This window comes from Cydia splendana, chromosome 2, assembly GCF_910591565.1.
Source record: "Cydia splendana chromosome 2, ilCydSple1.2, whole genome shotgun sequence".
In the NCBI taxonomy this organism is placed as follows: domain Eukaryota; kingdom Metazoa; phylum Arthropoda; class Insecta; order Lepidoptera; family Tortricidae; genus Cydia; species Cydia splendana.
The window spans coordinates 10,797,468-10,810,786 of NC_085961.1; the positions used below are offsets into that span (position 1 = coordinate 10,797,468).

The following is a 13,319-nucleotide window of genomic DNA, read 5'->3' on the forward strand; positions in this document are numbered from 1 at the left end:
TGCAAGTAATTAAAACCTGATCTAGAAGCTTTCTTCGCCAAAATAATCAATTTGACTTAATTTATGCACTTTTCCAATTTTCATGAACTTTCAATATCTTTAATTTTAAGGATTTTTATAAAAACACCACTGCAATGTCAAAATGATGTTCTTTTTTCTTTCGCCCATGGACAGGCTAAAGCACTAAGCCATACTGCCTACACATGGATAATGGATCTATTGGACCCTGCAAAGCAACTTAGTTATTCCTGCGTATTTCTTTACATCAAGTATAATTATTATTCGATGTGACATAAATAAAGCATTCAATATATGATATTACTGTAAATAAATAAAGCTAACAATTTCAATCAAAAATGCTTCTTCAGAACAACAAACCAAACGAATCGCGAAAATGCCATTTTTAAAACATAAAAAGCATCTGCTGTTACTGTCAAAAGTGTCAAAGTCAGATGTCGACCGAAAGAGTACTGTCACTATTATAAAAACGAAAATGAAATTAGCGATGTACTAATTAGATTATAATAACAGGAATAATGTTTTAATAATTTTGAAAAGTGTATCAAATAGTCAAATATGTTTTCTCCGGCGGGTCAACGAGTCTTACATAAGTGTCTCAAAATTTTGAGGTTAACTTTTGTTGATTATAGCAGTTTGCCCGATTTGAATAAGTTAAATATTGTCAGAACTGTGGAAAAGACAATAGATAACAAAGCTTCTGAGATCTTTGTGGAAAGCCCCATTCATGTGAAAGTGCAGCCAATTGACGTTAACGACATAAAAGCCCACGACAAGCTGACTATGATATTGTATAGTAAAGGCAAAGATACAGGTGATTTTCAAGTAAAACAATCTTCTAAGCGCCTGGAGCTGCTAAATAAAAATACGTCTTCAGATAGAGATGATGTCTGCCTGATACAAGTTCCATATCAATTAAAAGTTCATGTTACTACGACTGACAATGCTTCAGTGCATCTGGCGAAATTAGAAGGAGAGGAGTTTGTGGTGAAGACTCAGAAAGGAACAGTAAATGTTGCGGATTTAAAGGCACAGAATATTCGAGTGGAGAGTGTGCAGGGCCAGGTCAAGACAGAAGGCAGACTTGTAGCAAGCAATATAGAGTTGAAAACAGGCAAAGATGCAGCAATTGATTGCAACAATGTTATGGCAAATTCTTTCTCCGTCACGTCTCACGCCGGCTCCATCAGCGTCAAGTCCTGTTACAGTGACAAGTCCCACTTCACAACTGCTATGGGCAATATATCATTGGACCATCTCCATAGGGCCGTGACCATAGATGTGATACAGCAAGGAAATCTGCGCATCACAGGTTTCTCGGGCAACCTGCAAGCTTCCTTAAAGAGTGGGGAAGTATTTATGCATGCTTCCCAGTTGATAGACAAAAGCAGTATTTTCATACATGAAAAGGGTAAAGTTGAGTTACTAATTCATGACATTCTTAAGAATTTGCCAGCCACAAATCTGATAGCAGATAGAATAAAAGTAGATGAGAAAATAATGAAGCTGGGACGGTTCATGGATGACTCCCACCCGAAGCGGTTCAGGTTTGAGGGAGAGCCACATAATGAATTGCACATAGTCTGTAAGAATGGCTCTATTGAATTGAAGGAAACTAACTTACCATTTATTTTATAATTGTAATTTAACAGTAAATTTATTATTTGCAAATCCGTATTAATTTAATGGAACTTTTTATAGTTTGTATTTATTAGAGAAAAAAAAAGATATTTATTAAAAAGACATCTAAATATGATTTAATAGCATTTATTTCTGTATTCTGGATTTGAAGTTTATTGTACCCATATCATATTAATATTATATTTTCTAATATAATCTCTGGCTTAGCAGTGTTAACTAAACTAAAGCATAGGTACTAGAACCATGTATTATAATCATACTTATGTTTTTCAAATTGTTTCATAATAATTATATCATTTTAGAGTTACATCTAACTTGATTAAAGCAACAATTTGTTTTTAATGTATGTATTTGTGTTAAGTAAATTTAGACTAAAACACTCTTTGAATCTGTAAATGTTAAATTAAACCCATAATTTATTACTTATGAACAATAGATGAACTAATATAAAGTGTAGTCTTGCAGAAAGACATTTATTTTTAAACAATTTTTAATGATTTGACTATTTATTGAGTTCCTAAATGTTAGTCAATCTTCTTGTTACATGTTATTTTATTGTTTTTGTTGTTTGAGGTTTCTGATATTCTTATAGCAATTATTAAATTTGGTTCATTTGCTTTTAAAAATATATACAATGCTGCAAAAAATCTGGACTTGATGGCAACTGTTTAAGGAATTTAATGTTTGTAAATACTGAAAAGTATTATTAAATATATTTATATGAGGTACATTGCAGCAAGTAACTTCCTTATTTACATTTATGAAATGCTCTGACACAAATAGCATTGCCATATTCCTATTTTAATTGTTACTAGTAATAATGTTTTAAGAACTTTGGTTCACAAATAGGAATTTAGCTTTGATAAATGAAAGTTAACAGATCATTCAAAACTCTTTATTTCAAATCAAGTGCCAAATTCGGCTGAACCCGTCGTACGCAACTTCGAATTACAACTTTTTGTACTTTTAAATGTTTATTTTTAGTACATTATAATTTTTATGTGTGGTGATGCAAGTAGATTATATATACAATTAACAAATTGCTTCTTGGCACGGCACCGAAAGCATTTGCCCCTGCCGCACTTACTCGAAAAAGTTACATAAACAAAAGTCATCTCATCTCATTATAAGCAGATAAGCCTGCGAAAATTCAGCAGTGACTTCGAGTAATCGGCCCTATAGATACGAGCTTGTGGGCTGGGAGTAGGTACCTATACAATCACAAATGTTCTGTAAAATCAATAAGTATTTAGAATAAATAATCAGATTTTAAGATAGTTAATGTTATAATATTGTAAAACCATAGGTTAAAATTGTTATTAAAAACCATAGGTAATTGAAATTGTTATTTATCAGTAGTGAAACAAATTAAAACTTCTTCTAAAGTTGGTAATTGTTTATGTGCTCTACCTGGCCATAACTCATATCATATACCCATTTCTCACTTGCTTACAGAAACATTGGGCGATAATTATTACGCCCATTTAGTGGCGCCTTCGCACAAACAAAAAATAATAATATCAAACCTTTGCAGTTTGCACCATTCACCGAATTCGCGTCCTAATTAATTATCAACTCATTCTCCTAATTCCTTTTCAGTATATTTGTTTGTTTTCGATCTAATCTAGGTAGTAGTTAATTGGGTGCAAAGATGAGCGGCGGGCGCTCGGCGGGCACGCTGATAACGAGGTAGTTTATATGCAGCGGCGAGGAGCGCGCGCGCCAGTCCCTCCGCCATGCCCGCCTGCGCGCCCGAGTACAGCCGCCTCGCGCGCTCTAACACAGAGCTCGTGTTCTCTCCGCGCGTCAAGCGCTGCTCGCACCAACCGCCGCCCTTCACCGCGCTGCGACGGTCCTTCTCCTCCACATTCTCGCTTATTCCGGAAGAACGTGCCATCTCTCCGGAGCGCCCGCTGCCGCTACCCCGCATCATCAGAATCCTCACCTGGTGGCCTCGACTCTTCTTCCGACCGCTCTTCGCTTTGCTGAGTATCATCGCACACCCGGCTTGGAAACAGATTCTCGTGGTATTGCCGACACTCTGGATCGCCGCGTCGCTGTTTATTTTCTGGAAGTGCATTCAGTGTCCAATAGGAGTGATAAAATTGATTGCGCGCGCTCTTCGTTCAGAAAAAACCACCAAGCAAAGGACAGTCCTCATCAGTGGCGGAAGTTCTGTTCAAGCGTTGCACTTGGCGAGAAATTTCCACTCAGCGGGGGCAAGAGTCGTCGCCTTCGAGTTGGAGGGGCAATTTACTTTGCTGAAGTATTCCGCAGCCGTCAACAAATTCTACACAGTTCCACGACCCAACCCGGCGGACCCGTTAGCCTATGCGCGCGCCTTGCGTGAGATAGTGGACAGAGAATCTGCGGTGTTTTATGTACCCGTGAGTTCCTCGACCCCGGCTTATTATGACGCACTGGCCAAACCATATCTAGAAGTAATGGGCTGTCAGTGTTTCGTGCCTAGTGCTCGTGACGTCGTAACTTTGGATGACCCTTTGGAGTTGATACGCGTGTGCCGCGCGGCCGGGTTGGCGACACCGGAGTTTTGGGTAGTGGCCAGCGAACACGATGTTCGTTCGTGGTACGAGAAATACGCCTCCAGGGAAGGCCGGTATTATATCGCTAGTGCTGGAGCCCGAGGTGCAAGAGACCGGCTACGATTCGTTATGCCAGAAGACAAATCAAACTTCAGATTTACACGAGAGATAAGCGCAGAGAAGCCATGGGTTATTATCAAGGAGCCTAAAGGAGAAAGAATTGTAACTTGTACGACTTTAAAGGAATCCAGAGCGGTGAACAACGTGACATGTCGCGTAGATTCCGTGAGAAAAGGACTGGTACCGCAGAAAGACGAAGAGGTCGACCTGTGGGTGCAGAAATATGTATCCTCATTGTCACCGTCGAAGCCCATGACTGGTCACATGTCATTCAGACTGGTACGTGAAGAAGCGTCGACAAACGGGCACGGGAACAGGATAGTTGCGATGGCAGCTCGCGTAGGAGTATCACTGCCTTATTTATGCCAAGCTTCGACGACTCGATGTGGGCACACAGCTACTGTGGGGAAGCTGCTGGATTCGGTGTTGGACACACGCGAAGCACTGTTCGCTTTCTGGGACCCGCTGCCATACTGCGCGTACTATCGTTCCCGGCGGTCTGAGGAGCGCCGTCCGCCTTCGCCAGAGCCTTGCAAGACACCCCCTAATGTGCCTCTCTGAAGTGAAATCAGTGCTGGCATAGCAATTATTTATTTAAGACACTCTGTACCTGAAGAGTCGTGAGTGAGCTCTCTGTTCGGCTGACGCCGTGACCAAGGCGCGCCTGTCTGTTGTTCTTCCCGTTACCGATGGACGGTACCAGGGACGATACGATATGTTTGTAACTACTAAGTAGATACCCGTACCAAATGTTATTATTAAGTTATACTAAGTATATTATAATGTTAGATAAAGGAATAAAAACACGGTCGACTAAAGTCAATATTTTATTTACGCCCGATATATTTATGCTTCCAAGGGTCGTCATTATAAATCACTATTCCATTCACTCTGCGATATATATTATATGTGTACCTACTGCGTTGGTATTAATGATAAGGCAAAGTACTAACAGGCAATCGGTATCTACCAGTAAGAGCGGTCAAAATATTTGTTTGATGTGCTGTTTATGGGCAATAATTATGTTTTGATTATTACAAAACCTATTAATAACGAACCATGTTACTCTTAAATAGAAATATCTGGGAGACCGAGCTTTGCTCGGAAAACATAAAAACTCAAAAACGCGTGTTTTCTCAGAGGTAAGACTCACCTCCACGCCCTCAATGAGCAAACCGATCTTTTTCCGACTGTAGCTAAATATAAACAAACTAGTTTGCAGATATCCCAGTTGCTTAAGTCTTTCTAAGAATATTATTATTCCAGAGGGTTCACACATGCTCCATGGTCGGAAACATTCCACAGAGCGAGTTACAGGCGGCAATTACTGAGCAAAAAATATCTCGCTTCACTAATTCCTGAGATTATCTCAAAGGCACAACACTATACCAATTACTTGCTAACTGTTTATAAATAGTGGGTATGATCCAGGCCGGTGAGCAGCATGGAACTAGCGAACGAGAACGTAACTTACTCGATCGTATATGTTTAATTTAAACCCGTATAAATAGGACTTGGAAACTTTAAATTACTAATACGATCTATAATTCCACTAACTTTGAATTAACTCTTTACTAAACTTTTTATTTATATAAATATCTGGAACTTAGCGTGTTAAAAAACCGGGCAAGTGCGAGTCAGACTCGCGCACGAAGGGTTCCGTACCATAATGCAAAAAACGGTAACCCATCCAAGTAGGTACTGACCCCGCCCGACGTTGCTTAACTTCGGTCAAAATCACGTTTGTTGTATGGGAGCCCCACTTAAATCTTTATTTTATTCTGTTTTTAGTATTTGTTGTTATAGCGGCAACAGAAATACATCATCTGTGAAAATTTCAACTGTCTAGCTATCACGGTTCGTGAGATACAGCCTGGTGACAGACGGACGGACGGACGGACAGCGGAGTCTTAGTAATAGGGTCCCGTTTTACCCTTTGGGTACGGAACCCTAAAAATTCTTTAAAAACACTACGCAATGAATGGACGCCCCCACGTTAGGACCTTTACCTTCTGTAACTTGTGTTGTACCTAAGGGTGGTATTCCACCAATCCAATTTCTTTGTCCAATGTGTATATGCGTCTCATATTTTGCTTTAGTGAGAGAGCGAGACGCACTGACACTGTGGAATACCACCCTAACCGGTTGGGCTGGGAGTCTATTTTTGTCTCAGTTCCCGACTTGAAGGGCAGGTGTTGCTGCTGAACCGAATAAGACTTTTTCCTTCCATTTCGACAACAGGTTCCTGCCACACAACAACCCACCATACCATTTAAAGTGGTAGACATGTATAGGTAAGGCTGTATTGTATCTAAACCTGTTTTTGTAAACAATCATAAGTTACTTAATCGCTGTGAGCATTAACACGAACGTATAGGTACCTATACCTAATTACCTACTATAAATTAATTTATACCTAAGTATATAAAACCGTTGAAAATTTAACTACGCTACATACTAACCTGCCTAATAATAAGATGCGTATCGTCTAAAAAACTTGCTTACAAATACAAATACCTAATTTATTAAAAAAAGTATTGTACAAGTCAGCGTCGATATGTATGGTGTACCGAACTATTTGAATAATTTGGATGCTAATACCTACTATACGACGCTGAATACTATTTATTAATCTGTGGCTGAATGTACAGTGGGTGCTCTTAAAGACTAAGGATTCTTAGTTTTTGTTTTGTGTTTCGAAATTACAGCTAAAGTAGATGTTGCTATACGGCTCGGTACAATATGCGGTACCTACTTATATCTTGTCAAAAGTTGACGTTTACAACCAATCATTAGCGCCATCTAGTTGGGCTGTTCCATTCGAGGGCGCGATTTTATCTTAGACTTTACACCTCTTCTAGAGGTACAATTAGTACCTAACTCTTTGCTAATACATACCAGCTAATACCATACTCGTATACCTACTTAACTATATTAATACATTGTATTTAGGTCTAAAAACTACTATTATACTAACTCTACCTAGGTCAATCGGAGCATGCGGCCATCTAACCGGATGCCAAAGGTAGCCATAGAATCCGTCTAAGCTAACTCTGCACCAACTTTTACGTGACAAATTGTGAAAGTATATAGAGTTAGACCAAGATAAGTCTGCAAACGATTTTGATAGCACACGCAGTGCACTTTTATGAAATTATGACGTATTTCTACCACATGGTAGTTACGTCACTTATTCGAGTCAAATCGAGAACTAGATCAAAAGCTCAGGATCACCGTGTATTAACACTTTCTCAGAATACTTAGTAATATAATATATACTAATAAATGGAGTTAAAAAGCCTACAAGTAGGTATCCCGCCTGTCGACGTACCGAACGCTTTATAGTGCATTATATATAATATGTCGATACCCCATATACCTACTTACATTGCCTATCGACATTGTAGTCTAGTCTACTAATACTCTCTCTGTCTAGCTACAATTAACCGCCTGCCGATATATCGCTGAAACCACGTAGCGCTGCAATCGTTTGTGAAGATAACCCCTTGCATGCTTAAGCTTACGGTCTCATTCACAAAGCACTAGGATAGTAGTATGTCTACACTAGTATAATTTGGCCCAGCGAGGTGTGATAGCGATTTAATCAAACATATATGACAATTGTACATTATGGGATGAACTTTGGCCCCGTTTCCAATTTCGAAATTTGCAGATACCTATAGGTATCTCTGCTATGTAGAAACTCGGGAAACTCTAATCTACTCACCTCAACCTAGGTACTTACAACTTAGAAAACACTGAAGGCTTCGTCACACAGGGGCGTTTTCCGGGCGGGGAGTGAGCGGGGCGCGCCGCTTTTACATATAAAACGCTCACGCCCCGCCTGGAAAACGCGCCTGTATGACGGAACCTTAATATAACTTGGGGCTAAAACTATTTTAAGTATATATGTATTTAATTTTTTCTTATCTATACATGGATGGTGTTTAGCAAAAATGAGTCATCCCACATCCATTTTGCAATAAAATGTCAACTTTAAGCGTCAATATTTTGAGTTGACATCTTATTGAAAAATTAATGTGGGTTGACACATTATTGCGTATCAGCATCCACATATAATAAAGCTGAAGACGGTCGAAAGTCTGTACTTACATGGAAGATATTTGAAAAAAAGTTGGCTGGGAATACTTAGAATCGATAACAGAACACGTTCCAAAAGTTTTTAGAATTTTTGTCTGTTTTGTCTGTTTATCTGTTTGTCTGTTTATTTGAACGCGCATCACGTGAAAACGGCTGAACGGATTTTGATGAAAACTTTACTAATCTGTCGAGAAAACCCCCGGCCAGGTTATAGGCTATAAAAATTCAACCCTCAAAAGGGGGGGGGGGGGGGGGGGTAGCCACAACACTCGATTGACTTAAGTTTGCCCCTGAATCTTATGGCGCTACTTAGGAAGGAGGGGCAAACTTTTTTCAAATATGTGCTACCACTATTGAGTACCCTGGTAAACTAACAGATGGCACTGAATAATACGTTGTGACATGAATAAGCCACCAAGGAAAGATTTTGCCAAATTAACTCTAAGTTTAGAAGAGGGAGTACGGATATCAACAAAAATAATTGAATAATTATGTTGATTTAATAAATTAATAATACAACAAAATTAAACGACAGTAAATTAATTGCCCCTCATTGCACACTACCCAGTGCCATCTTTTGGGGAACTGAGTAAACATTAAGTAATCAAGAAAACTAAAAATGAGTTTACATAGTGGTAAAATAAACAGACATATCAACACGCGTATAATTGCATAATTATTTAAAATTATTAATTTTCTCCATCATGAATTACGAGTACACCTAATCGTAATTATATCGCACCCATATCAAATCCATATTCATACGTATCGCCTCCTTTAAGCACTTAATAATGGCCACGAAGGTGGGTACTTTGAAAAAAAAAAACATTGACCTCTGTCATTTGCAGTGCCGGATTAACCCTTTAAGGCAAATTAAGCACTTGCTTAGGGCACCACGTCTAGGGGGCACCAAAACCGTAGGCAAAAAAAAAGCGCAGGCTGCATCAGCATTGCAGTGGTCGTGGAGTAGGTACCTACATGAAACTTTTATACGTGTACAAGTACCCATCTAATAACGACGAAGGGCCGTAGGGATCAAGTAAGAGAGTGAGGGTACGTAAGAACATCTCCAACGTAGGCTTTCGATTTGACTTTACGCGGAGGCCCTTAAAGTCATGGAAAAAAATCTTGCTTTCGGGCTTGCGGCCAGCCGATTTTTTCGACATAGGTTACCGATTTTATAGCGAATTTTGCTCTCTTGCACGCCAGATTTGTCGGCCAAGCTGAGTTGCTCCTTAGCCGCGTACCTGAAACCTGTCAAAGTGTTATAAGGGGCCCCGTGAAAGCCGAAAACTAAAAGCATCCTATCAAGTAGCGCTTTCGAGTGAAGCCAAAGAGCGAGCAGTAGAAGAGTCGTGATTACATGCATAGATTCGATTTCAAGCCAGTCTTTTGCAGTTCGGAGTAAGGTCTTATACGAGGTCTTCTGCCTTATGGCAAAGTTGATCTTCTGCCTTAATTACACTTGGGCGTGGATCCAAATCCAAGCTGTCCTCTTTCGCAGCTGGGCCTTCTGCCTTGGTCACACTTCGCCAATTCAATTCATTTGGTCAATTCCAAGCTCTGCTTTCTTGCATCTTTTCTGTATGAAAACAACCTCGCTGAGACCCTTAAATGTCGAGCCCTATGCGAAGCTAGGCTGATAGAAAACTGTCCCATCCCTTCTCTATATGAAAGCCTGGATTCGCGCCTGGTTGGGACTAAAAGTAAAAATGTACAACTGTCTATCAAATTGCGTTTTTTATATCGAAAAATTTTCGCTCTCGCTTCACTCGCGTTATCAGTAACATTCTAAGATATGATAAACGTGACATTCGGGTGGCGACTGCAGCAGCATTACTCTGTTGCAACGTTACTGCTGCAGCACTGTCAATTTTCGTGATAAAATGATGTGACTGATTTCCACACTAAAAGTAAAAATGTACAACTGTCTATCAAATTGCGTTTTTATATCGAAAAATTTTCGCGCTCGCTTCGCTCGCGTTTTCAATAACTTTCTAAGATATGGCGACTGCAGCAGCATTACTCTGTTGCAACGTTACTGCTGTAGCACTATCAATTTTCGTGATAAAATGATGTGACTGATTTCCATACTAAAAGTAAAAATGTACAACTGTCTATCAAATTGCGTTTTTATATCGAAATATTTTCGCGCTCGCTTCGCTCGCGTTTTCAATAACCTTCTAAGATATGGCGACTGCAGCAGCATTATTCTGTTGTAACGTTACTGCTGCAGCACTGTCAATTTTCGTGATAAAATTATGTGACTGATTTCCATACTAAAAGTAAAAATTTACTACTGTCTACCAAATTGCGTTTTATATATCGAAAAATTTTCTCGCTTGCTTCGCTTGCGTTTTCAATCACTTTCTAGGAAATGGCGACTGCGGCAGAATTACTCTGTTGCAACGTTACTGCTGTAGCACTGTCAATTTTCGTGATAAAATGATGTGACTAATTTCCATACTAAAAGTAAAAATGTACAACTGTCTATAAAATTGCGTTTTTATATCGAACAAATTTCGCGCTCGCTTCGCTCGCGTTTACAATTGCATTCTAAGATATTATAAAGGTGACATTCGGATGGCGACTGCAGCAGCATTACTCTGTTGCAACGTTACTGCTGTCAATTTTCGTGATAAAATGATGTTACTAATTTTCATGCTCAGCTGTAGTGCGGCAATGAACGTCACTCAACTTACCAAAAAAAATTCAATGTAATCTCGATGACCCTAGGGAGAGGGGGCACCATGGTCTAGAAATGCTCAGGGCATCAAAATAACTTAATCCGGCACTAGTCGTTTGCGGAGTCAAACGACTTGAGACTCGCATTTAATACGCATTACAAGGTTACAAGGGGCACGTGGTCTTCTTCCGGAGTCTGAAGAAGACCACGGTGAGTGGCGCTCTAGCCAGGCGGCTGCCTGGCTTCGCTTTCGCTTGCGCGCGTATACTGTATCGTCCGATATACATCTACTACTCTATCGTTTAAATCACGTGTAAAATTTGAATAAGGCCGAAAAAAACTATTGATTTTGGAGTGTAGTTTAATTTAGTGGTACCTAATTGTAAAATATTTTATCTGGACTGCAGTCCTCTAGCATATCCATCTGTCAACTTTACTTCAAGTTCCGCCTCCAGGGGAGAGGGAGAGAAATTAGGATTAGAAATTAGCCGCTTATATACTGACACAGACCGAATCCCACGCGGGCATAGCCGCGGGCACAGCTAGTTTAAAATAAAATAACACAAATGAATTGGATGCAACCAAGCTTGCAAACGTAGTTCTGCGATGTAATGAAATCGCTTCTCAAAAGTTAGTGATTTTATACTGGTCTGCCTGTCCTAGCAATGCACTCGAGAACTTTCCAAAGTTGCGAAACTTTCCACATGAGAATTTCTCGGTAACTTCTGAGAATGTTCGCGAGAACGAGAATTTATTTATTTATCGTTGTTTATACATACCATGAATATTCACGATAGTTTAGGTGTAGTCCTTACCCCCAGAAAATTCCGACTTTTGGTCTACCGCTTCCGGTCAGAAAAATGTATGACGGCCCGGCCAAACGGTCAGACCTAGGTGGGGGGTGCTCGACCAAATGTCATAGAGGGACCCTGGCAGTTTTAGACGCCGGCATTTTTTTTTTCAATATACCCGACTTTTTTTTTAATTTTTTCAAGTTTGTCCTAGCGCGCTGCAATTTTGGTCACGGAATCTCGGGGTCCCCTAATACCTATGTAAAAATTTTTTTTGGAAAAATGCTACAATTGCGTGAAAATGGCCACTTTTATTTTGTATGGCAACTTTTAAACGGTGCGTGATAGGTGGGGGTAAATCACTACTTTTTAAGAGTCGGCACTCTCGAACAAGCTTTGAACCGAATTATGAATTATGAACGTACATTGTGCCAACACACCAAATACGGTGGCTTAAAAGACTCGCATCCAGGCCATAACAGTTTAAAAAAAAACACCAAATACATGTCAATACTACCAACACAAAAAAAAACGCTAGGGCTCGACACTTCCAGTACCTATTGTTTATCGATATCGATAAATCACGTGGATTAATAAAAGAAAACATTATATAAATAATTTTATTTTACATGATAAAAGTAACATAGTTTATTATTCAAGTAGACAAATTACAATACGCCCTTATGAATTCGCGCGCATTCTTTTTTAATCCGTTTCCCTTTTTATTGAAGGCACTGGATGGAGAATGATTTCCACAAATGAACTTGTTTCCATTCAGCTTTTGAATAGGAACACCAAATCCTCATTTCCTGTTAGCTTTGCTCATAATCGACATCTGAAATAAAGAGATTATCGATAAATTGGTCGTACACTATTCGTGTCTTCGGTTAAGTACTTAGTTTTTTACTTAAAAAGACTTTATTCACAGAATATTTTCGATTTATTCATGGATTGTACACGACTAAAACTAATACAAACTAATTAAATTAGTAACTGTAAACGACTCAAAGTATAAAATGAAAATATCGCATACAAACATCAGTTTACCGACCTGTTCGGATCAAGTGGAAATCTGGCCAAAAATATGTCAGTAGTTAGTCTTCTTATACGCCCACCACAAACTTCACATTTCCTTAAAGATTTGGCCCCAATTTAAATAACAACTAAAGTATTTTGTCTAAATCACAATAAAAAATAAACACGTATTTCCACGTTCACAACAATTTAAAATGACGGTATTGACGTTTTACTACCGATAATACCAACCTAACAAAAAGTAAGTATAATACGTCTAAGTTGAAAGCAAGTATGGTATGTGCTACCAAAATGCAACAGCAGTCATTTGAATTCGATAAGATTATTTCTATGCCTCAATGTTGGTAACAAGTACGTTCATAATTTATCATAGTATGGGGTGTC

At 39.2% G+C, this 13,319-nt stretch overlaps 2 protein-coding genes across 2 annotated transcripts; both read left to right on the forward strand.

The window, feature by feature from the left end:
- The first annotated feature begins 446 nt into the window (after nt 1–446).
- LOC134803738 (uncharacterized) lies at nt 447–1,911 on the forward strand. Its single transcript, XM_063776560.1, has one exon. The coding sequence runs from the start codon at nt 577–579 to the stop codon at nt 1,654–1,656; it is 1,080 nt and encodes a 359-aa protein (XP_063632630.1). The 5' UTR covers nt 447–576; the 3' UTR covers nt 1,657–1,911.
- A 1,285-nt stretch (nt 1,912–3,196) lies between these two features.
- LOC134803713 (uncharacterized) lies at nt 3,197–5,140 on the forward strand. The gene has a single exon (XM_063776524.1). It carries the CDS (start codon nt 3,396–3,398, stop codon nt 4,881–4,883), a length of 1,488 nt encoding a protein of 495 aa, XP_063632594.1. The 5' UTR covers nt 3,197–3,395; the 3' UTR covers nt 4,884–5,140.
- Nucleotides 5,141–13,319: the final 8,179 nt, after the last annotated feature.